Genomic DNA, 25,057 nt, shown 5'->3' with positions numbered 1-25,057 from the left:
TCTAGTGTGGGAGACAGATGCATAAACAGATAAAAATCCACGTGAAGAATGCTGAGGAAATATACACAATGCAGGGTTCAGGCCCTATTACTTTTCTCTCCCTCACTCCTAAAGGACAAGAAGCAGGTACCCACAAGCTGCTGGCCCAGTCTCAGCAATAATATTAGATCTGTAGCCAGAAGGCCTGGGTTCAAGAGCTGGCCTGATACTATTTAGCTTTAAAAACCTTAGTGGGTCTCATTCTACCTGTAATTTAAAGGGCTAAAGGCTGACCTCAAAGTTATTTCCCAAATCTGCTCTCCAAAGGGTTTCTACTAAAGTGTCAGAGATTATGTTAAGAGTCCAAATCTGGGAACAGCTAGCTTTGCCATGTTCAGCTAGAATAAGAAACGTTTTAGGTTTGAGACATCTCATAGGAAGAATACCAGATGAGCTTCAATAGAAAGGCAGAGGTTTGAGAATTTAAGTTACCATATGAAACTAGGCTTCTCACCAAACTCAATTTCTTTACATAAATTAGATACTCTTCACTGTTATGTTTTATTTTTACAGAGAAACAAGTGGCAAATTCTTCCTGTGGTTAGTTCTTTCTTTTTTTACTGAGAGAGAGTCTCGCTTTGTTGCCCAGGCTAGAGTGAGTGCCGTGACATCAGCCTAGCTCACAGCAACCTCAAACTCCTGGGCTCAAGTGATCCTCCTGCCTCAGCCTCCCGAGTAGCTGGGACTACAGGCACACGCCACCATGCCCGGCTAATTTTTTTTTTCTATTTTTAGTTGTTTTGGCTAATTACTTTCTATTTTTAGTAGAGACACAGTCTCACTCTTGCTCAGGCTGGTCTTGAACTCCTGAGCTTAAACAATCTGCCCGCCTCAGCCTCCCAGAGTGCTAGGATTACAGGAGTGAGCCACCGACCCGGCCAAAAATATTTTTTTGAAGTCTTCCTTTCTGAATATGTTCCATAGCACCCAGCACCTAACTGGCAATAACAAATGTTTGTTGATGGATACTGGAGATGTGTACAAATGGTTCTAATTCCAGGCACTATGTGGTCGCTGCCATAACCGAAGCACAGAGTGCCATGTGAACTCAGAGTGGGAAGGGACCTCATTCTTACACGGCATATGCACTGGACCCTGCAAACTCAGAGGCCCTGGCCACTGATGGGAGAAGACACCTCAAACAGAAGCAAGACTCTGAGCGCAAGTGCAAGGTGAGGACAGTGTGAACACCACTGGGAAGTGACCCAGACAGCCCACGTTCTGCCACTTTCTCTTCACACTTTAAACCTGACTTCTCCAACGTGGCTCCTCATTTTTGAGCTCATCTCCACTCTCCTCACGTGCCTAACCAGAAAACTCCCTTGTTCCTAGGCACGGCACAGGAAGGCTTCCCCACTGGTGTCAAACAGAAAAGGAAGGGAGAAGCTGCGTTTCCCACTTGCCTGCTGGAGGCGAGCGCGGTGCGCCTCTGCCTGACTTCACTGCCAGCCGTGCTGCCACCACAGGACACGCTGAGCCTCCCTTACGTGTTATGCTTGGACACGCCAGCACTCGGCTAGCAATAAACCAAGGAAAATCCAGACTCTCATCCTCTTTTGGAATTATCTTTCTTTTTCTCCCACGGTCTGTCTTGGGGGGGGGGGTTTCTCCCTGATCCCCGACATTGTACAAATTACTTGACGTAATGTCCTGATACAAGCTTAAATTTTCGCCCTACACTCTCCGAGCCACAAACATTCTGCTCTAAAAATTATTCTTGTCATATACTGTTGGTGAGCTCCCAAATATATTATTAGCAAATATCTCACATAAATAGCAGCATGGTTAATGATGATACAAGAAGCCTCTAAAAGGGAAAGACACATTTTCCTCCACCTGTTCTCTGAAACCCATTCTGCAGGAAAGGACATTCTCATAGACGACAATGACTATAGAAAACCCAACTATTATATGGAGATGATGTCAGTTTCTACAGCATCAGGTAAGAGTCAAGAAGTATGGTCATCCCTCGGTATCTGGGGAAGGGGAGGTTGGTTCCATGACCCCAACAGATCCCAAAGTCCATGGATGCTCAAGCCTCTGATATAAAATGGTGTATTTGAATAAAACCTACACACATCTTCTCGTATACTTTAAATTGTGTCTAGATCACTTATAATGCATTGCTTTACAATGTAAATGCTATATAGTGTATATTGTATAGGAAGAACGATGGGAAAAAGTCTACACATGTTCAGTACAGACACAACTACTTAAAAAAAATATTTTCAATCTGCATTTGGTTGCATTCATAAATGCAGAACCTGTGGATATGGAGAGCTGACTATACTGGTCAGCAATGTTCTAGAAGCAGGAGACTTAAGGAGAAGTCCAAAGCACCACCACATTCTATTTGGCCATCTTGAGCAGGTTATTTCTTTCCACTGGGCCTCAGTTTCTTCATCTATAAAAAGGTGGCAGTAGTAATACTACTACTACTAATAATAATACCATCTGCCTGGTTTTAGGTTTATAGAAAGGACCCAAAGACATATAAATGTTTCATCAACTAAAAATCAAGACAAATATAAAGTGGTCTTAATATTATTCTAATAAGGAATGATTAAATGTTAATAAGTTAATCATATTTTTCCTTTCCTCCAAGAAGCAAACTACAGAACAAGTCAACAGAACTAAACATAAAACTCTTGAGAATAACACACTATCCCCAACACTTTCTATCTTTCTATCTTCTTAACTCAAGCAATGGTATCCCTAAGGATCTGAAAGCCAATCAATCTGCAAATAGAACTCAGAGACAAAAACATCTCCACAAAATTTGAAAAGCTATATTATAAACTAAGGTGAGGAAAGTGAGGGAATAAAAGAAGTACTGGGGAGAATGAGTTTATTTTCTGCCAGTAACTGATAGTAGAAATGCACAACTCTCCCTAATTTCAGGTACTCTGCACTGAAAAATATTTACTATTATTTTTAAATGACATCCTAATTGTTTAGAAATGCTTGTAGTGAAGTTCAGGAAATGGCTTAAAGAAATCATACACATTTAGAGGAAGATGGCTATCAGGAATGTGGTCTGAAGATCACCATCAGCTCAGCACACAAAGAAGTGGTCCAAAGTTCTGTTCTGCAACCTGGGCAGAGCAGGAGGGAAGGCCTGGAGACTGCAAAACCCACATAATTTAAATTTGATTAAAGTTCCAGCAGGCTCATCAGGTGTGTCAGTTTACTCAGATGCTTTCAAGTCACAAATTTTCTATTTGGATAAAGAAACATCTTCCAATCCTTTTTTCTCATTTCAACCCTTTTACACTAGTGGGCTTCCCAGGTAGTAAAGATTAATTCACAAAGCCTAGAAATTACAGTTGGAAAATTCCAAGGCCCAACACAGAGGAGTTAAAGTTGGGAATGAATGGACAAGTGTTTGAGCTTTACTTTTAACCACTTCGGTATGAGCGTCGACTATAGTCGACAGCCACAGATGAACGCGCACAGCTGAGCGTTGACTTTAGTCGACAGCCAAAAGCTTTTACTTTTACAGCTTTTATTAGAATTAATTCTAATTTTTCATTTATCAAAATAAAATTGTGAACATTTAAAAATAATGTAATACAAACATATATGTATATGTTACGTATTCTGATTTACACTACAAGTAAAGCTACCTGTAAAGTAAAACAAGCTTTCAGTGCTTTAAAGCTTTCCTCGTCACACAAGAGCAAAATGGATTCGTCGTCAATGCACAGCACAGACTACTGTGCGGACCATGAGTGCCGGCTGTGGGTGCCGTACCAAAGCGGTTAATTGATGCTGTTGCCAATTGCTTGTGTTTTGGTTTCTACGATGGTTTGGTAAAAGATTATACCTGAGAAGCTGCATTGTGTGGAAGAAAAATATAGAGACTGACTTCCAAATTCACGTTTTTTCTAAAATTTCTGGCTCCAACAGTAGACACTCATTATTTAACTTCAGTCAAGTTTACTGACCATTCTGAGTCTCATTTTTCCCATCTATAAAATAGGGTTAATGCTTCCTTATAGAGCACATGTGAAAATTAAATGAGATAGCATTAGTCCCTAGGCCCACATCTGACATGTAGTAATTAATAAATGATGGTTATACTCTTCACATGCCTTTCTGATATTCAAGTATATTGACCAGAAAATTCCCTATTTCTCCTAAGAAAACATTTTGATTTAGCTCTTCCTTCAAGATGGAGATGACTTTTATAAATAATTATAAGGGAGAAAGAAAAAAAATAGAACCTTTCAAACAGTGTCTTAAAAAATTCATTTCACACTAAGTTTGTCGCAATTTTTCAAGAAAGGCCAAATACTAATAAAAAGAATATTGAAATGCAAAAAAAGGAATACATTAGCCCACCCAAGGGGTATCCAGCCAGCCAGCCTAAGATAGCTTGAACATGTGATATTTCTTTCACTAACCAAGTTTACACTAGGGTAGAAAACCACTACTCTTTGGGGGACACAAATATTTTCTGCCTTTTCAACTTAGCAACTGAACATACTTTTCCATCACACAGACTGAAGTTTTGGAAGATAAAGTGAATTCCGCTGAAATATGACACTTTCATGCCTAAGAAGATAACCTAAGAACCTTGTTCTTAACTGAACTACTATTAAGAAATGAAGATAAGGTCTGAACTTTTTCAATCTTGCTGTTTCAAAAACAGGACTTCAGTGATGGTATCACTCACTCCCTGCTGCTTCACTTCCGGTTATCGAATCGAGCTGCTTGATTTGGGCAGAAGGAAGAGAAAGAAAGCTACACTCCACTCACCTGGCTCCTTGTGAGCAAGGCTGCTGAGTAGGGTAGGTGGGGACTGCCTGCGAATTTGGTCATTTGTGGTTCCATGACACCACACCACCCTTCCCTGGCAAATACACTTCTCTGATCCTCCCAGATAGTTGAGAGTTGCCCAAGTTAGAGTGGGTCATTCAGCATTTAAAATTTGCCTCAGACCTAAAAGAGCTCACACTAAAGTAATTGTTCTAGTATTCAAGGTTATCAGAGGAAAAATAAAACAAAAACTCTGACGCTAAAAATTTGAGCCATTTCTCTATATACAACAACTTGAAGGTACCTCCTCTTGGCTAGAAAAGAAATCTCTTGAGTGACTTACTTAGGATCAAAGTCTTTTTGAAAATAGAAAACTCTACATTCTCTAAGGGAAAGATCACTGTCTGAAGTGAATTTCGTTTAACCTAAAGTTTTGTGCCAACTTAAATACACTAAAACCCCTCTGCTTATGAGAAGGCATTCACCTATTACTTGCTTATAGGTACATGGAAAAGCTATTATGGGGATAATCAGCTCAACTATAAAATGAAGCAGTCATACATAATGACAAAAACAGATACAAGTCATAAATTGCCTTTTCCCCTTCAGAATCCATGCAGGCCCTCAGTGCATTCTTTTGTGCAAAGATAAAACATTCACCTTGAATATACAGTGCTTTTAGTCTTGTTTGAGCCTTATAAATATAGTGCCTGCAAAACAGACATCAAAAAATGCTGTTTCTTAAATAAAAGGCAGATGGATCTCTCTGCCTTCAACCAGGTCACACTGTATAGGACAGGAGGCTGGCTGACGTCAGGGCTGGCTGAGAATCTCTGGGTGCAGGGACAGGAAAGTCAGTTTCCACTGGATCTGCTATGAAGCAGATCTGCTTTCCTGGGACAAAGGGCTGGTGAAAGGTTTGCTTGGAAGGGGAGTGGCTCATCCACACACCGCTGCCCCAAGTAGAGACCAAAGAAATAAAACAAAATATGATCTCGAGTCTTAGCTAAACCTAAACAGTCTGAATTTCTCTTTTTCACTTTACTTGCTTGTATTTATCTGTAGGTACTTTTCCTAATAGTTATGAAAGTCTACTCTGAGACTAGGCAGAGCTTTTTGTTTTTCCTGTTGGCTTTTATTTATTTATTTTTAACATATACAGGCATGTCTAGAATAAATCTTGCAGTGAGTGATATTTCAAAGCTGTAAATAAAAATGAGAATGAGGTGCTAGTACAGAAAGGTCAGGTTTTGGCTATGCAGTTACCTGACTGACCTTGAACAAGTCACCTTACCTCTCTGGGCCTCAGTTTCTTCATTTATATAATGGGGCTTAAAATGCCTATCCTAGCTACTGATCAGGTTATTATGATGATCAAATGATATCACACGAGTACAACCACATTTGCAGTCACCACGGTCCTTACTGCCTATAAAGGAGCTGGTGACAGGCCACAACCAACCTAACCCAAAAATGACCATGAGCACCACCATTTTCTGAGGGCCAGATTTGTGACAAGAACATGATATGATAGTGGTCAATTTATCAGCAACAAAGTGATGTCAAATAACAAATTTCTGGTGGAAAGTTAGTAATTAACATTTTATATTCTCTGTAGTGGCTGGAAGGCTGCCTTACACAAAGGAAAAACATCACATAGGAGAAAAAAACCAAGGCCTTCAGAATTAGCTGGACTTGGATCCAAATCCACCCGTCATTTCTAACTGTGTGACCTTAAAGACATTACTTAACTTCTCTAACTCTCGGTTTCCTAATTTGTAGATCAGAGATTAACATGCACAAGGCAATGTAAGTAAAAGGTCTCATACAAGGCCTAACTAGACACAAGAAGGTGTTCAATTAATGTTCATAAATTAGTATGTATCCCACAATGAAGCAGGGTATTTCCACTCTGTTCCTAAACCCTTTCCTACTAATGTTTGGACCAAGAGATAATATAAAAATATTAGGTCTTTATCCAATTCATAGCAAACAAAACTGATTTAAAACAATGAAACAACAGCTAAAACGGCATAGAATAAAATGTATTAACTAAAAACTGGCAGAAAATCACAACTCCTTGACAAAAATTTAGATCTGCAGAATTTGAGTTTGGAAATTTGGGTGTGATAGAAATGAATGCCACAAAAGGAAAGAGTAAGAAAGAAGCCTACCACACAACTGCAAAAATTATCAGTGTAGTTAACATGAAGCAAATAGTGAACAATGAACTGAATTCTAATTTCCACAAATAGCAACTGACCATGATAAAAATAAACTCAGCTAAAAACATGGAAAATTATGAAAACATCTGCATTCATAAACATAGAATCAAAACATAGGTGGGGTCAAAAAGGTACCCCAAATCAAAAGCATTGTCTATTGACTTGACAAAAACACAACGAGAAGGACAGAAAGTAGAATAGAGCAGAGGTTCCATTAGTGACAACCAAAAGTGCTCCTCTCCTTTGCTGAAAGAAATTAAGTATGCTGTGGGCTTTCTTCCCTTCGGAAGACCAGATCACAGCTGTGCAAAGCAAACACTGAGTTTCTACAGGGACAGAAAAGGGAATGGACTCATTTGCTCTATTGCTAACAGTTGAGACTTTCTTAGTTTGAAAAGAACTTTTATTTTTCTGAGGATAACTATGTAATTTTCCCATAAGTATATGAAAATATTATACAAAATATATAATCAAGATATTAATGAAGTTAGAGTTTATGTAAGAGAGAGAATCTATTTAATCTATTTAATAGGGGGCGTCACCATTCTCTGGCTTAGAAAGAGGCTAGAAGGGCTTGCAGATAGTCATGTGGCACTCACCTCGGAGAAAGTATCTTTTTTGCAACTCATGATGCAAAAAGAAACCTGTTCCTCTGACATGGGCATGGAATGTGATTTCTGTCTTCAATCACAGAAGCGATTCCAGAAACCATTATCTTGCCATGGCCTCAGGAATGGGATCAGATCTTTGAAGTTCCACTGAGGTTAAGAGTCACCTTGCCAAGATCCAGGCAGGTGAGTCCTGGGATAGACGCTCACAACTTGGTGGCTATCGCTACATCATGCCACTTTAGATTTGGAATCCACATACTGAATTCCAGGGGTTGGGAAATGAGAAGAAAAGGTAAAGAGAAATGAGGGGGATTAAAAGCACAGGTTATTTCCTAATTATAGTTCCTTGAGACTAATATTAAATAAATTGAGTAAGAGTTAAAGATGAAATGAGAAATTCCACAAGTAGATACACTACAGATCTGAAATTAAAAATAAGAAGTGAGTAATTCACAATATCTATCCACAGATGACTAAGACCTGAGGATCTATTACCTCTTTACGTGACAGAATGAATTCCCTTTTACCTTCTCACTGGGTTTTCACACACTTCATCTCCTTTGCTCTTTAGGTCAGTGGGATGGTGGAAATTACCACCTTCTTTCACAGATTTTAAAAAACAAAACTCTCAAGACTAACAGAGGAAAAGAATATTTAAAGTTAGAAATGGGATTAAAGCCCCACACTACCCTGGCTACCAGCCCCAAGCTCCCCTCAAAGCACAAACCTATGTGTAATGGTTTATGATCTTTAGGAGGCATGAATCTTTTTGAGAATCCAATAAAAACTTTAGACCAGGAGTGGGGAACCTTTTCTTGTTGGACGGTCGCATTAATTTAGCTGTAATCAAATAAAACCGCATTCATGAAACTTCAACTAGATACTTCTACATATGCATTGTTTTGTAACTACTTAATAATTTCAAAAATGAAAACTGCTTGTTAATTTTAAAGTTAACTAACCTAATGACTTTGTTGTATCTGCTTTTTGTTGGAAGGCATTTGAATATTTCGTTACAGCATGGAGCTCTGTAGTTCCAACTGAGCATCTAGATCTGCAGTCCCCAAACGCTGGGCTGCGGACCAGTACCAGTCCAGTCCGTGGCCTGTTAGGAACCAGGCTGCACAGCAGGAAGTGAGCGTCAGGCTAGGGAGCAAAGCTCCATCTGTATTTACAGCTGCTCCCCATCACTCGCATCACCGCATAAGCTCCACCTCCTGTCAGATCAGCAGCTGCAGCATTGGAGTCTCAAAAGAGCGTGAACCCTACTGTTAACCGCGTGTGTGAGGGATCTAGGTTCCGGCTCTTTATGAGAATCCAATGCCTGATGCTCTGAGGTGGAGCTGAGGCGGTGATGCTAGCCCTGGGGAGCGGCTGCAAATACAGATTATCATGACCAGAGAGGTTTGACTGCACAATAAATATAATGTGCTTGAATCATCCCGCTGTCCCCCCTGACCCCCTGTCCGTGGAAAAACTGTTTTCCATGAAACCGTCCCTGATGCCAAAGGTTGGGGACAGCTGCTCTAGATGGGTATCAGTCATTTGTGACCTTAAGGGCATCTTCATTTGGGTTAGGTAGGAGAATGTAGATTCATAGCAACAAGTAGTTGAAAAGCAAGAAAGCATTTCTGGGGGCATGTTGCAAAGGAGTGGGTATTCTACTGCATTTTTCCATATTTCAATTGGATCTTTTTAGCATCAAACAATGACTTTAAAATGCCATCTACTGAGAGCTCAGTTCCATTTGTAGTTCTTTAGGTGTCTTGGTGACATCAACTAGGTGAGGCTGAAATGCTAATTTGAGTGTGATGTCATGATTCTCAAAGTCAGTGAAACTTTCACTGCATTCTCCAATTAATAGGTCTATAACAGCTGCATAATCTTCAGATGACTCACGTATATCATCCTGTTCATCAATGACCTTTGCTAACTGGGGAAAATGTTCATCTGAAATTTTCTTTTGAAGAAGTGTTTTAAAAAAAGATAGTTTTTTCAAAATCCTTGGATTTTTTTTGCCACATATCATATATGGACTTAGTTTCACCTTGCAAAGAAATACTTAAGTCATTTTGATTTGACATATCACACAGAAACACTGCATTCCTATAGAAATCTCCTTTCAATAACTCACAATGCTGATTCTGTTCTCCATAAAATTTAACTATCTTTTCTCGCAGAGATAAAATTTCTGCCACTACCTGTTCCTGCCATAGCCAATACATTTTTTTTTTTGTTTGTTTTTGTTTTGTTTTGTGAGACAGAGTCCTGCTTTGTTGCCCAGGCTAGAGTGAGTGCTGTGGCATCAGCCTAGCTCACAGCAACCTCAAACTCCTGGGCTCAAGTAATCCTGCTGCCTCAGCCTCCCAAGTAGCTGGGACTACAGGCATGCGCCACCATGCTCTGCTAATTTTTTCTATATATTAGTTGGCCAATTAATTTCTTTCTATTTATAGTAGAGACGGGATCTTGCTGTTGCTCAGGCTGGTTTTGAATTCCTGACCTCGAGCAATCTGCCTGCCTCGGCCTCCCAGAGTACTAGGATTACAGGCGTGAGCCACCGTGCCCGGCCCATAGCCAATACATTTTTGCATGATACTGCAAATCCACACTGAATACTTCATCGTTCAACTTCAGCATGTTACTGATGATGCCATGTTGCATTTGCATGAAATATAGTTAATAATATTTATAACTTGCTGCAAAGTGTCACTTAAAATAGTAGCTGCTGATGCAACATACAATGAAAAGAAATGAGATCATCTGGATCCATTAATACCTTTTTTTTTCATCTGTGCAATAAACCCTTCATGTTCTCCTGTCATGGAAGGTGCATCATCTGTACATACACTCATTAAATTTTTACCAAATTCAGTCCAACTTCATGACATTTATCTTGAAAGTTGTTGAAGATATCTATTACCTGTGTTATTTGCAAGAGTGCCCAAAGCAAGTAACTTTTGTAGCAAAGAAAATCATCTGTTATGACTGAAATGAAGTATAAAACCTACAGAGTCAGCAGCATCACTTGATTCATGCAAAGTGATTGAATAATATATATTTTCTATTTGAAGCATTGCATGAAGTTATTCTGTTAAGTTGAAGGCCAATTAATGCTGCCAGTTAGTTATGATTCTCCTTGAAAGAGGCAGTTGCTGGTACTTTGAAATATTCTTGGGACTAAGCATCCTACAATTTCTCCAATGCGTTCCTTTACAATTTCTACATCACTGAATGGCTTCATTTCTTTCCTGAATATATAAGGTACTTTATAAGTTGCTTCAGTGGCATTATTTCCACTTAAAAGAATTGTCTTTGTTTTGCTTTTGATCTTTTAATTTCTGCAGTACAACCTTTCACACCTCCCCCTCTAATATTTGTGGTCCTTCTGAGACTGTGAAGAACACAGTGAGGGACTTCATCAGTGCAGATGAACACTGAATTTCTTTAATGTTGATATTGCAGTATCACAAAGCAAGCAAATCACCTTATCTTTAGCAGAAACAAGGTAATATTGCAATTCCCAATCCTCATTAAAAAATCTGTTTTCTTCCTTCAGTGTTCCCTTGGTCTGCTTTGACATGATGGGCTGTTAAGCAGACAGAATTAAAAAATGTTGTTGAGCTGTGCAACTATTCACAAATTCCACTACAAATAGAAACAGTGCACTGTTGGCAAAAGCTGATAACAGACTGGCATACTCGACCCCCATAAACTCTCACCAACCAGCCTCATGCAACAGTGGTGCCAGTCAGGCAAGGGAAGTTAGAACTAAATCATGAGTGTAGTAGCCGTCAATTTAGCCCATATGGCTAATGTTCTAATTGTGCCGGTTAATTTGGGAGGATTGTTTTGCTGAATCTTATTTTATTCTTTGGAATTTTAAACATGTTAATTTTAAAAATAAAAATGTACTAATAAAAATAAAAGAATTTGTTCTGTAAAATTTGGATTCAGTCAAAAGGCTGCACTTAAGGACCTAGAAGGCCATATGTGGCCTTAAGGCCACTGATTCCCCAGCCCCACTTTAGACCCTCACCCCAGAGAAACACACATTTATACAATATTTACAATCAATTTAGGAGGTTTATGGAGCCTCTCCACTCCACTCAAAGCCCAGTGAACCAGGTTAAAGCTGTCTGGTCTTTGCAGCAAAGTGGGGCTGGCTGGGGCTCAGTGAGAAGCAGCCCTGTCTTCTCTGACCCTTTTGTAGTCCCTGGAACTCAGGCACTCTTTATAGGAGTACTTCCCACAGGCCAGCTGTTGACTCTTGTGGTCATTTGCACTTCCTCAAACTCCTCTTACGTACACAGAGAAGCAAACAAAACATTCCCCCAAAGCAACATTAAAGGTCTGATTTCAAACCACAAAACTATAAGAAAATGGAGATCTGTAGTCCAACGGCACACATGTAGAATCACAGATGACCTGAATGAGTGTTTAGATGACAGACTCAGATTTTGGATCTACCATTTCCAATGTGAAGTGATAATTTGACATTTCTTTGCTTTGTCATCTTAGAGGTATAATTATTTTCATAATACATCTAGAGTTCTTAGCATCAAAATATAGTCATGTGCTGCATAATGCTTCGGTCAATGAGTGGTTACTTAAATGATGATAGTCCCATTTTTACTGTACCTTACTGTGTTTAGCTATGTTTAGATACACAAATACTCTCCCCATCACTGTGTTACAACTGTCTACAGTATTCAGTACAGTAACATACTGTACAGATTTGTGGTCTAGGAGCAATAGACTACATCATATAGCCTAGGTGTATAGTAAACTATACCACCTAAATCTGTGTAAGTACACACCATAATGTTCACACAATGACAAAATCACCTAATAAAATCATTCTCAGAACACATCCCCATTGTTAGGCAACACCTGACTGTAAATTATACAGCAATTCTCAGTAGCAACCTGTGGCTCCAATATTAACTATCCTATTAAAAAGTCAAGACGAATACATGAAGAATGACGCCAATCACATGGGGGAAAAGGTTCCCATTGAAAAGAACTTGGAAAGCAATACTCTTATGCAAATCCAGTGACCATATAAAGCATGGTATCTAATAAATGCATTACCACTGCTACCAGGCTTTCATACAGACCTGGGGGTGAAGGTAGGGACAGGGAGGACTCTGCCCTTTTTTTCTGCCTAATTTACAGTCTCATGCTGACCCTCAAACTTCAAAACTTGTTTAGCAGGGGGAAAAAACAACCAGGAAATAAATTAGACTTTCACAAACGAAAGAGATTAAAGAAAGGGCCAATCCTTTTCAAGAGGATATCGCAGAGAACTCTGGAGAAACTCGTAAGAGGTCTGACCTGTTGAGATTTCACAGGTGAGTTATTGTAACAGTTTCTTCATTCTTATCTAGAAGGTGAACCACAGAGGTTCCCAACAGCCAAACTGGCCCAGATGGGGTTTGACTCTCCCACTCTCAGCACCCAACACCTTCCTTCTCTGTAGACTATGTTATATTGCTTTTCATTTCAAGGGCACTAATGGTTTCCTGGTGGCTTAAGTCTTGTCACAAATATTACAGTGAAAGTGATGACCCATTTCTCTTCTTTTCTCCGTATTTTTCAAAATTTTGTGATGAGCCATATCATTTTATTCTCACTATAAGCCTGTAAAGTAGGTGCATTTCTATTTCAGACTGAGGAATAGTACTCTTGTCCTCTCAATAAATCATAAGCACATTCATTTTTAAAATTACAATAAAACCCAGGGATACAAAAACAAAGAAATACATTATGAAACTGAGAGGCTTTCTTATGTTAATTAGAATTTAATAAAGTTAATAAGATTTAATAAAATTTTTAAACTTGGAATTCACAACTGAATATTTAAGTGTAACTGTTTATGTCAAGTCCGATAGCTAAAACAAGAACAGTGAGGAATCTGGGCTACCACCATGATGTGTTACGTTCTTTAAGAGACAAAGGTCCAAGAGCAGCATAAGAAATGATTCAAGGCAGAAATGTGTACACACATTCAGACTTTGAACCCGAGTCTGTTTTCAAACTGTGAGTTAGAAAAGCTCTCTTCCCTCTACCTTTTGTTCTTTATCTAAAAGTGAGAGTGTTGTCTATTTTGAACCACAAACCAAACAGTACACTTTTTGGTCTGGTTCAATAACACTACAGTTCTGAAGAAACTGATCTGACCAAAGAACTATCATCTGTAGAAAGTAGTTTAGAAAAAAAGAATAAATTCCCAGCTTTCACAAACTACTGATAAGAACACCATGCAATATAGAAATGCTATTCAACTCTACTTTCTTACTTGTTTTTCATGATAAATTGCTATGCAGCACAAAAGTCTCTTTCAGTAAAGCTACTTTTACACCCTACTGGGCCACAGTACAAGTGCAGCCATGATATCACTACAACAAATGCTGTCTTTACAGTAAGTAAGGACAATGCACAGGTGTTTTCTCAAACCTAGCTCACTCATGAAAAAGTCAGTCTCTACAAGAAAAGTTTGTTGAGTTGAAAGTAGGGCAAGAAAGCAGAGTGCCTAAGAGGCCTTTTGTATGTTGCAAATAGCAACTACTCTTCAACTACCTTCACACATTTTCCATCTTCACACAGAAAAAAATCAGCTCCTCCCAGAAAATATATGGTGAACTAACAATATGTCCACCACATAAGATGCCAGTGAACAAAAAAGTCAACTAGGCTGCAGACACAGAACGATTACTTATTTCTCTTTCCTTCTGCTGCTTGATTTAGATGACTTAAAGGTCTGTGTCACTATAGCAGGCTGTATTTTAGTTTAGACTCTCAGTGTAAGCTATGAGGATTAACTGGTAGATTTTAGGTAGAAGAATGATATGATTTAATTTTATTTTTAAAAAGTGGGTTCATTCTGGTGGCATTGTGAAATATGAAGTACAAAGGGACAGGGGGGTATGCAGCAACCCAGGTAAAAGATAAACAAAGCCTGGACTAAGGCAGTGGCAACGGAAAGGAAGGAAAGAAAAGATGTCTCAGAGGTGGACTCGGTGGACCTGGTGACAGGTTATCAGAGGTGAGGAAAAGGCAAGGCATGTGGGCAATGAAGCAACTTCTCACAGCCTATTAACTATAAAGGAAATTACGGTAATATAGAGGACTCATGAGGTTAATTACAATGGAATTTCACCTCTATTTCCTTACCTTGGCAGCAGAGTTTGAGACTCCATGTGTAACATTTCTGATGAGCCCCCCGACATTTCCGTACTTTATCAGGCCAGTAACCCCTTCGGAAACATCATTCAGAAGTCCCATAGGATTGCCAAGAAAATCTACTGATCCCAGGATTCGAGCTGCCTGGCTGAGGAGTTCCTGTCAAATGGAGTAAAAAGAGAAAAATCATCAGCATTTGTTTATATTTGCAGATACCAGTGTCCCAAGCAAAAAGGTTAGCCCTCCATTCCCACTACGACCAACAATAATTACCTTTTATTTATTTATTTATTTATTTATTTATTTATTTATTTATTTATTTATTTTTTAATAATTACCTTTTAAATCTTCATCAATGGCAAAATAATCTCCTGTCCTTTCATGTGCTCTACCCAAAGTTCTCCCAATACATATATCCCTGAGATTGCTTTCAATACTCTTAGAAATACTAAGCCGGGTGGAAGGATAAAAATAGCTATGAAATAGGAAATATTCTTTTATTTATTTATTTTTAAAACATCCAGCCCAAAATGTCAGGAAATATTCTTCATGAGTATATTTATTAGTATACGCATCATACTCTCCTTTCCATCATTCTTACAAATAGAGAATTAATCAGCAGCAGGGAGAATTTTAAAAGGAAAGTGAGAGAGGGAGGTAGATTTGTAGTTCCCCCTCCTGAACTATGGAGGGGGATGGGGAAGATGGAAAGACTTAACCAACCCTCCACTCTTTCTGTACTTCCAATTGCCTGGTTCCAGGTTCTGATGACTTTAGGGTTAGGTAGAAATAGCACCAATTGGAAAAGTCAAGGAAGGAAGCAAGAAAGGAAAGGAGGGAGGGAGAAAAGGAAGCAAGAACAGAATATATTTTAACTCTGAAAGCTAATAAATTTGATGTGATCTTAACCTATTTCTTCATTGAAGATATATGCTGGCTTTACATTTTGGTCTTTGCAGTCAGGAAACAAATGGAAAATGTTCAACTTGATTTGAAAAATTTTCAAGTTCAACTCAAGGGCAGTTCAATCTCATAGGCTCTAAGAACACTGGTGTGGTTGTTGAAAGTAGGCCCATGCCTGGTAAATAAAGAGCTCACAGTATTTTGTGTTATTATTAAAGCATCAATTTAACCATTAACAGTTGTGACTAACTGAGTGGAAGCCCCTGGGACTGGCTCTAAAGGACAAGACTAATAGCTCATAAGTCAAACGTACTGTCTTAGGATTTTCTTGTAAACGGGCTTCAAGGGATATGACCTGACTCATAACACAACAGAACTGAAACGTTTAACTGGGCTCTCAACAGTAATGTCTTAGTAACCAAAATTTCCAAACAACTAAAACAAACATTCTCCTACGCTCCAGCCAATAAGTACTTCTCCAAAGCTCACCTCCTGGAAATGTTTGAGGATATCATTGATGATGAACTCCTTGGTCTCATAGGGATGTACTCGAGTGAACGGATCCAAATTAATCACAGCATCTTCAAACCGAATCAAAGGAAATCCCAAGGTACTTTTGAGGGCCTAATTGGGGAAGAAAGGAAATTATATACTTTAGCCACATGATAGCCTTCCAGGATACTATCATTCTAGATTCCATAAAAGCCTCAAGTCGTGTTAACTTTTCAATGAGAGTCAAGGTTTTTATATTTATAAATAAAGATTTTCCCTATAATGATAAAATATTAGGATTAGGAAAACCAAACAAAGTCACATATATCACACAGAAATAAACAGGTTCATGGCATAATTCCTTTTGGTCTGTTTTGTACTTGTGTGTTTATCATGTTTTACTTTTTCACTGATGTTTACCACACATACAGAAAAGGGTACTAATCAAACGTACAGTACAAAGATTTTTACCAAAGTGAACACAATGATGTAACTACCACCCAGATCAAAAAGTAAATTATTATCCCCATCTTGGAAACAGATCCCTCCCCATTAGTAGAGTCTCACTCACTACTCCCTCCTCCTTTCCCAAAGAGAACCACTATTATGACTTATCTCACCACAGATTAGTTTTTCCTGCTTTGAATTGTATATAAATAAGATCATTAGTATGCCGCTTGTTGTAGGTGGCTTCTTCTTATAGACAGTATATCTGTGAGATTCACTAGGTTGTTGCATATAGCTGCAGTTTATTAGTTTTCATTGCCATGTAATATTCCACTCTACAAGTAAAACACTATTTAATCATTATTGTTGATAAAAAGTTGGATTGTTTGAAATTTTTTGCTATTATGAATAATGCTATGAATATTCTTAGACATGTCTTTTGAGGCACATATTTATGCATATTTCTTAGACATATACCTGGAAGTAGAACAGTTGGGTCATAAAGAAAGTCATGTTCAACCTTGATATAGACTGCCAGTTTTCTAAAGTGGTTGAACCAATGTATGCTCCCTCCAGCAGTCTACAGAAATCCTTGTTATTCTACATCCTCATCAACACTTGGTATAGACAGCTTTAAAAAAAAAAAAAACAGATATTCTGATAGGTATGTAATAGTACTTCAGGGTGGTCTTAATGTCCATTTTCCTATTGACAAGTAAGATTAAGCACTGTTTAGTATGCATATTGGCTATTTGGATAACTTTTTGTGTGGAATGCCTATGAAAGTCTTTTGCTCATTTTTGTGTTGAGTTCCTGTTTTTTTCTTACCGATTTGTAGGAGTTTTTCTTATGTATTCTGTATATAAGTCTTCTGTTGAATAGATGAATTACAAATATCTTTTCCCATTCTATGACTTGTCTTATTACTCTTTAAATGGTGTCTTTTAATGATCAGACATTCTTAATTTTAAGGAAATACTCCTTATCAATATTTTCCTTATTGTAAGAGCTTTCAGTGTCCTGGTTAAGAAATTAGCATGAACTCGATGCAGTGGTTCACATCTATAATCATAGCACTTTTGGGAGGCCAAGATGGGAGGTTCACTTGAAGCCAGGAGTTTGAGACCAGCCTGGGCACATATCGAGACTCCATCTCTACAAAAAAATAAAAAAATTAGCTGGGTGTGGTGGCACATGCCAATACTCCCAGCTACTTGGGAGGCTTAGGCAGGAGGATCACTTGAGTCCAAGAGTTCGAGGTTGCAGTGAGCTATGACCATGCCACTGCATGCCAGTTTGGATGACAGAGTGAGACCCTGTCTCTAAAAAAATAAAAAATAATTTTAAAAAAGAAATTATTATCTATACCAAGGTCATACAGATATTCTCATATTTACTTATAGAAGTTCTATTATTTTACTCTTCACACTTAAATCTATAATCTACTTAGACTTGATTTTTATGTATGGTGTGAGGTAGAGATCAAAATTCACTATTTCCTAGTGGATACCTAATTGACTAAGTAATACTTTTTCAAAAGACCATCCTTTCCCCTATTGCAGTATAGTGCAAACTTTGTTATAAGTCAAGTCACAGAATTTATCCATTTCTGGATTCTCTTTTCCAATTTACTTTGTTTTGTTTTCTACCAGTACCATACTCTCTTAATTATTGTACTTTTGTAATTATGTTTGAAACCTAATAGAGTAAGCTCTTCAACTTTGTTCTTTTTCTTCAGGATTACTCTAGATACCCTTTGCGCTTTTCAATTGCATATAAATTTTGGAATCAGCCTGTCAATTTGCCATAAAAATTACTGGAATTTTCACCAGCACTGTATTGAATCTATAGATCAATTTGAGGAGCAATGACAATTTTACAATAATGTATTGTATTTACAATACAATACAATAATGACAATTTTACAGACCTCAAGCGATCTGCCCGCCTCAGCCTCCCAGAATGCTAGAATTACAGGCGTGAGACACCGTGCCCGGCCTCTTACTGAGTTTTTATCATAAGTAAATTTTACAAAATTTACAACAATTTTACAAAGCCTATAATTTCTTTTATTATTTGATAGTTTTTTAAAAGATAAATTATAGTTTTCTCATAAACTTCTTGAACAGAGTTATTTTAAATTCTGGGTCTGAAAATGCCAACATCCAGTTGATCTATGAGTCTGTTTCTAGTGTTTGGTTTTTCTCTTGGCCCTATCTCTGGGTAGGCCTGATAATTTGTGACTGAATGCACTATTTTGTATGAAAACTTGCAAAGACTTTGGATAAGACTTCAACTTCTGACAGGTAGTTAGAATGGAAGGCATAATGTCTTAATGCAATCAGGGTTTGGGTTTTCTCAAGGCTAGGTTTAAATCTTTTAAAGTCCTGGTCTATTTCAGTCTTTAAGAGGCCTGTTGTAGTCCCTTAGCAATCTCAACCAAAACCAGTGCCATTCCTCCACAGTACCGCAAAACTGCTAAAAGATCTATTTAGTTCTTCAGCCTCTTAGATGCCACTTTTTGTTTGGCTTCTCTCAGACTCCATCACTTAGAAATTGGCAAATCCCTCAAGAAATAAAGCAGCTCAGACTACTGGGGTCTGTTTTCTGCCTGTCCCTTCTCTGTAAGATATCAGCCCTTCAGTTACCACCTCTCTAGGTAGCAATGAAGCTTAACTCGTGCTGTGCCAGCCCTATGAGACTGCCAAAAGCTTCACGTGGATTCTCTGCCCTTTAGCAGCTGCCTTCTGCTTGGCTTCTTTACCTTTCTCCCTATAGCGCTTAGAAATCAGAAAAAGTCTCAAGAATAAAAGTAAAATAAATGTTGTTCTCACCTTACTGAGTTTCTCTCCTCTCATAAATTTTGGAATCTCAAGTCCTAGACATCTTGGTAACTTTCCAATGGCTTCGAACAGACTTCCCTCTCCCCAACTCCCCCATCTAGCTTTTCTTAAAGTTCTCAGCTAGCCTGGGTCTGCTTTAAACCAGTTAACAATTTCTGGATATGGGTCTATCTTCTGATTATATTTTTATTTAACATGATTGATAATTCAAGGTGTTTAGAAGGCATGCCAAACACTCTTCCTTATTGAATGTGAAAAAAACACTTTTTCATGCTAATAATAGCAGTAAATCTCTGATCCACTTGGAATTTATCCTTATATACAGTATAAAGAATAAATATAATTTTATATTTTTCCACATTGTTATTTAGTCTAATAGCATTATTTAAAAGTCTACATATTCCCCACTGAATTAAAATGTCTTTATTGTATATTAAAATTTCATGTACAAGTTAATGGAATTTCTATTTGATTTTCTCACTTATTTTTTAATCTTTTTCCCACATATTTTCAAAGGCTGCCTTAAATTCTTTCAGAACAAGAGTATGCTTAAATGAAATTAAATCATATCATGGAAGAAAAGATGGATGAAAATTTTTGAAAATCAGAGAGGGGAAAAGTTTTTTTGTGACTCAAAATTCAGATTCAAAAAGGCAAAAGACTGATAAATTTGACAACATAAAAATAAAAAGTTCTTGTATGACTAAATGCATACAAACACACACATCTCCAAAAGCAAAGTAAAAATATGAATGAAAAACTGAAGAAAAAACTACTTGCAACTTTCATCAGAGACAAAACTTTAATAGAGTTTTCTAAAATTAGAAAAGATAAAAGACCAATAACCTGATAGAAATATAGACAAGTGATATAACCGGACAGTTAAGCCAGAAAAAAATGGCCCATTAATATACGGGTTAGGAAAAGAAGAAGTAGAATAAAAGAAAACAGTGAAAAAGACAGAGAAGCAACACATAGACTCAAGAGAAGAACCAGAAAGGACCGACGTGAAGAACAGGGAGGTCAGCAATATCAATAATGGCTGAGGACTCTTATAGATAAGGGAAGAAAAAAGGCCACTGTATTTGGTGCCATAAGAAGTTACTGTTAACCTACTACTAAATAATTTCAGAACAAAACATTTTAGAGATTAAGAGCAACCTCGAGTTAATTTAGCCTAACATTCATTCTCCTTTTTCTTTTTGCATAAATAAAACTGAAGAAAAGTGGATGGTCTAAATTCACGTAGCTAGCTATTAGCAGATCTCAGACTTGAACATGTTCATTTTCACAATACCAACAACCTACCAGGTAGAAAGCGTAAAAGTCAGAATGGAGGATTATGTTATTTTTCCTGAAAAACTTTCTGCTTATAGATTCACCCATGCCACACCCCTCTCATGATGAGGGATCATAAAGTAAGCAAGCATGCCTCATTTTCCTCCTTCTAGGGACAAAGAAACTGAGGTTCAGTGAGCTAACTGCCTTGCTTAGAACCACACGATAGCTATGGGGGGGGGGGTGTGGGGGGGAGCCAGCTCAGCACTTTGTGCTGCCAGTACCACTCTGAGCACGACTTTCTTCTCAGAGAAGAAGAAATGAGATCAAAACAAAGCCTCCAGGTAAAAAGCTTTTAACCCCACTTCCTCAATGCAACCAAACACTGCAGAAGAACCACACACAGTAACAAAGACTCTGAAACCTCCACTCAGTTGTCAAAACCTCCATGATAAACACTATTCCCATTTTGAATGACTAAGGTGCTTTGTCCGAACCAAGGGAACATTCTGGCTCTTAAGTAAAAATGATCTTTACTAGTCATTTACTGCTCTTGGTACTCCCACATTTGAAAAAGCTGAGCTACAGCCTATTGGTGTGAGTTATTCTGCCACCTTCAGGTAGATCCGGTCAGTCAAAGTAGATGAGATGAGAGGGAAAGAGCCAAAAGCCTTTTTCTCGTAGAACTAAATGACTAATCAAATACAGTAGTATACAAAGTTGATGCTTATTTGCTCAAGTAGCAGTTTCCTGTTATAAAATGGATTCTGGAGAAAGCAATCCTGTGCTCATAAGTTCCTAATAAAAATAAGAAACTGTCTATTCCTATCTCCCCAGAAAAAAAAAATGCTGACGTCTTCCAGAAACTTTATAAGAGTTGAAAGCAAAAATACCTGTCTATATCCCATAAGGTCTCAGATCACAAGCTATTCCCTTGGCCATGTCCCTTCCTTTCTTAGTTTATCCTGCACTAAACAAAACTGTCTGGAATTCATTCTTTAAAGGTTTATTTATGGTACATAGAGACTGTTTATGTGAAGCAGGGTATTTGCCTATTTCCCTCTTGGGACAATGTTTAAAACTACAGGGATATTTCCCTCTCTGGCACTTTCTGAAATACAATTAACAATACTGGATCTTTTTTCCTTTTAACAAATCTGGTTTTTATTTAGGGAGGGAAGGAAAAAAGTAAAGGGTCTGAAGTTTCCCAACAAATTATTTCAAGCCTTGAGAAGACAGTTTTAGGCTTTTTAAATAGTGTCTTTGTTTGAAATTCCCCCTTACCCCCACCCTCTCACTCTGACCATTAAAATGTGGGGTTTCTTCCAAACTAGATTGCTCAATTAAAGCCCTTCTTTTGTAATACCCCAATGCTCTAAATGGAAAAAGGGCTGCTGTAGGCCACCTTGTGAAACGTTTTAAAGGCTCCTGGCTGCTTTTGATCTTTAAAAAAAACCAAAAACACACATAAACTACCTGGCATTTGCAATATTACTATGCCACTCTGTAGCATGCAAACTTGGGAGAATAATGGAAAGATGGAGGAATGGGGGAGGAAAGCTGCGCTTTCGTCTCTGCATTTGTGAAATGGGACTATTATCTCCCCCTTCTTCCATCACAGCATAAGGAATCCAATTGAGATAGCAGATGTGAAGTTACTTTGAGTCCTTTTGAACAGACACTATATCTGGCAACAATGTACCCTCAGTGTAAACCTGAAGAGACTTCCCTCTGAGATTTCTGACAGCCTCGCTTCTGGCCTGGAGTCAGGAGAATCAAGATAATTATTCCTTCAATACCAAAGACATGGTTACCTTTTAGTCAGACTCTTGTGATTCCTGTTCAGGGATAGGACTCCATTTTCTAAGCACATACTTTTAGCCATTATATATTCATCTAAAAGAGCATATTGCCCTTTCTAAGAGCTACTAATAAAGGCATATTACTCTGTTAGGAAACTCTTTGAATAAATGACATTATTTTATGAGTCCCAGACTCCACCAGGAGAACTCAAGACAAAGTAAAACGGTGCCTTCCATAGGCTGAGAATGTAACTCTGAAGCGCCCTGCTGGAAACATCACCTTACTGCACTCAGGATGGCCCCTGCCCCACCCCCACCTCGTAAAGAGGCTGCTCCATTTAATTTGTTTAACAATGATTTGAAAAATGCCTTGAAAATGGTCCTTCAATACAGTGCCAGATGAAACATCCAACCTAAGTGATTTCCAGTTTATTGTACGCAGAATGCACACACAAGCGTCAAGACCGTGTAACTGGGGGACTGGAGCTACCTCAACTGCAGAAAATCATGCAGATTTTGTCAGTCTGGGGAAGTTTTCTGCTGGGAATAATTTGAAAGGAATAGGTAAGTGTCTGTGTTTCTTAGTAAGATGATTTTAAAAACAAGAAGTCCTCAACTCTCAGGAGCTGCTTAACATTGGTTTATTGGGCGAGTGCCAAGTGTTCTGGGGGAATATATACTTTATCAAACAAACCCATTCCAAAGGGTCACATAAGTCAAGTGGATACTTGTGGATATTAGCAAGATAGTGGTTTTCCCATGGTTTTCCCCTTACTCCCATGCTAACTACAAGTATCTTCAATCTCCTGGGAAACATGAAATTAAAGCAAATTAAGTGGCAGGGCTGTGAGTGGAGAAGGGCACACTGCACTATTTTAGGGTGGTTGCAGGAGCAATTACTGCTCACTGGACCCGACCAGCACTCCCAGCCGCTTGTCCCCAGCTTGCCACCCCAGCGAAGCAGTTACCCTTGCCCCACCCTTATCCAAATTATGATCTGATGTTAACCAGACTACTGTCTCATTACCTATAAGTCTATTTCAGAAGTTGTGAGTTGGCAGACCACAGGCCACAGGAGGCCCACACATGGGTTTTGTTAGGCCCACAAGGTTTTAAAAAAAACAAGAAATTTGAATTGGTTTCCAACATTTAAAAACCAGGAGATTCCACATAAAAATCCAGATTTCCGGCTTCTCTTTAAAAATCTGAAGATCTTGGCAGCACTGGGTTCACATTCCCTTATGACGACAATCGGCTGGAGCCGAGCTGCAGCCACCTCTCCAGACGGAGCTTGCGCTCTCCGCCTGCCACGGCCACTGTGCTGCTCACCCACCTCACCAGCGCAGCCCCTGCGGGAATCTGGGGTTAGGAGTCTAGATTTACTCCTTATTTGCTCATATCTCTAGCTGTTCTGATTCAGAAAGAGAGACCATCTTGTGGCATCTTAGATGAGGCAGCCTGGGACAGTGGGAAAAAAATCTCAGACTGATGGTTATCAGAAGATGGAAGTCTTAATAACCATCTTCAAGCACAACAGAGAAAAGAACGAGAACTAATGGGTATGAGCTGCAGGGAGGCAGATTTTGACTCAAACGAAGGAAAGACTTTTTTTTTTAAAGATACAGGATCTTGCTCTGTCACCCAGGCAGTGCTGTAATCACAGCTCACTGTAGCCTCTAACTCCTGGGTTTGAGTGATCCTTCTACTTCAGCCTCCCCAGTAGCTGGGACTATATAGGTGCATCCCACCATGCCCAGCTAATTTTTTAAATTTTTGTAGAGATGGGGTCTCACTATGTTGCCCAGGCTGGTCTTGAACTCCTAGCCTTGAGTGATCCTCCTGCCTCACTCTCCCAAAGTGCTGAGATTACACCGTGATCCACTGATGCAGCCAGGAGAGACTTTGTAACAATTACCTGGTTCCGCTCCCACTCCTGTCACTACCTAGCTAAACAGGCTTGGGTAACCAAACACTTTGAATTGCAATTTCTCTGTACACTGAGCAAAGGCATCACTGAGGACTCACAAGTCTGAAGTTCTCTGATTACTTATGTTCTAGGTGTCAACACAGTTATAGTGAAAAAATACAGACTTTAGTCAGTTAGGCTTGGATTTGAATCCCAGCCCTCTCCCTTATTTAAAATACATTTTATTGCGAAAAATGGAGACAGTGTTCAGGCAGGACTTATCAAGTAGGTATGAAGGTAGTCTGCAGGAATGTTACATGCGGATGCAGGGGTAGGCGAGGAACATCCCAGTGGGCACAGGGCTGAGTCTTCCCTAAGGGTGGTAGACATTCGAGTGACAATCATTCAAGAAAAGGTGGATACTTAGAGAGGAAGAGAGAACTAGGAAGGAGGGCAGGTCTTATGCACAAAAGGAAGACATTGTCTTTCCTCTTAGGAACGAGGCTTTTATCTGCTGAGGTAAGCCAGGAGCTCAACAGAGAGCAGATGTGTTTTAGATAATTCT

General features: G+C 38.7%; 1 protein-coding gene across 4 annotated transcripts in view; it reads right to left on the bottom strand.

Moving 5' to 3' along the window:
- VPS13D (vacuolar protein sorting 13 homolog D) overlaps positions 1–25,057 on the bottom strand; it is a 256,274-nt gene that overhangs the window by 77,537 nt on the left and 153,680 nt on the right. For all 4 annotated transcript variants that reach the window (XM_020281677.2, XM_075994141.1, XM_075994149.1 and 1 more), the window contains 2 exons: positions 16,214–16,348; positions 14,813–14,980 (listed from right to left, as the gene is read on the bottom strand). In XM_020281677.2, coding sequence (XP_020137266.2) covers positions 14,813–14,980; positions 16,214–16,348 — 303 coding nt within the window. The remainder of the gene's footprint in view (positions 1–14,812; positions 14,981–16,213; positions 16,349–25,057) is intronic.

The sequence above is a fragment of the Microcebus murinus genome, chromosome 2, assembly GCF_040939455.1.
Source record: "Microcebus murinus isolate Inina chromosome 2, M.murinus_Inina_mat1.0, whole genome shotgun sequence".
Lineage (NCBI taxonomy): Eukaryota > Metazoa > Chordata > Mammalia > Primates > Cheirogaleidae > Microcebus > Microcebus murinus.
The sequence above is the reverse complement of the archived record's forward strand: the minus strand, read 5'-3'. Positions and strand labels throughout refer to the sequence as shown.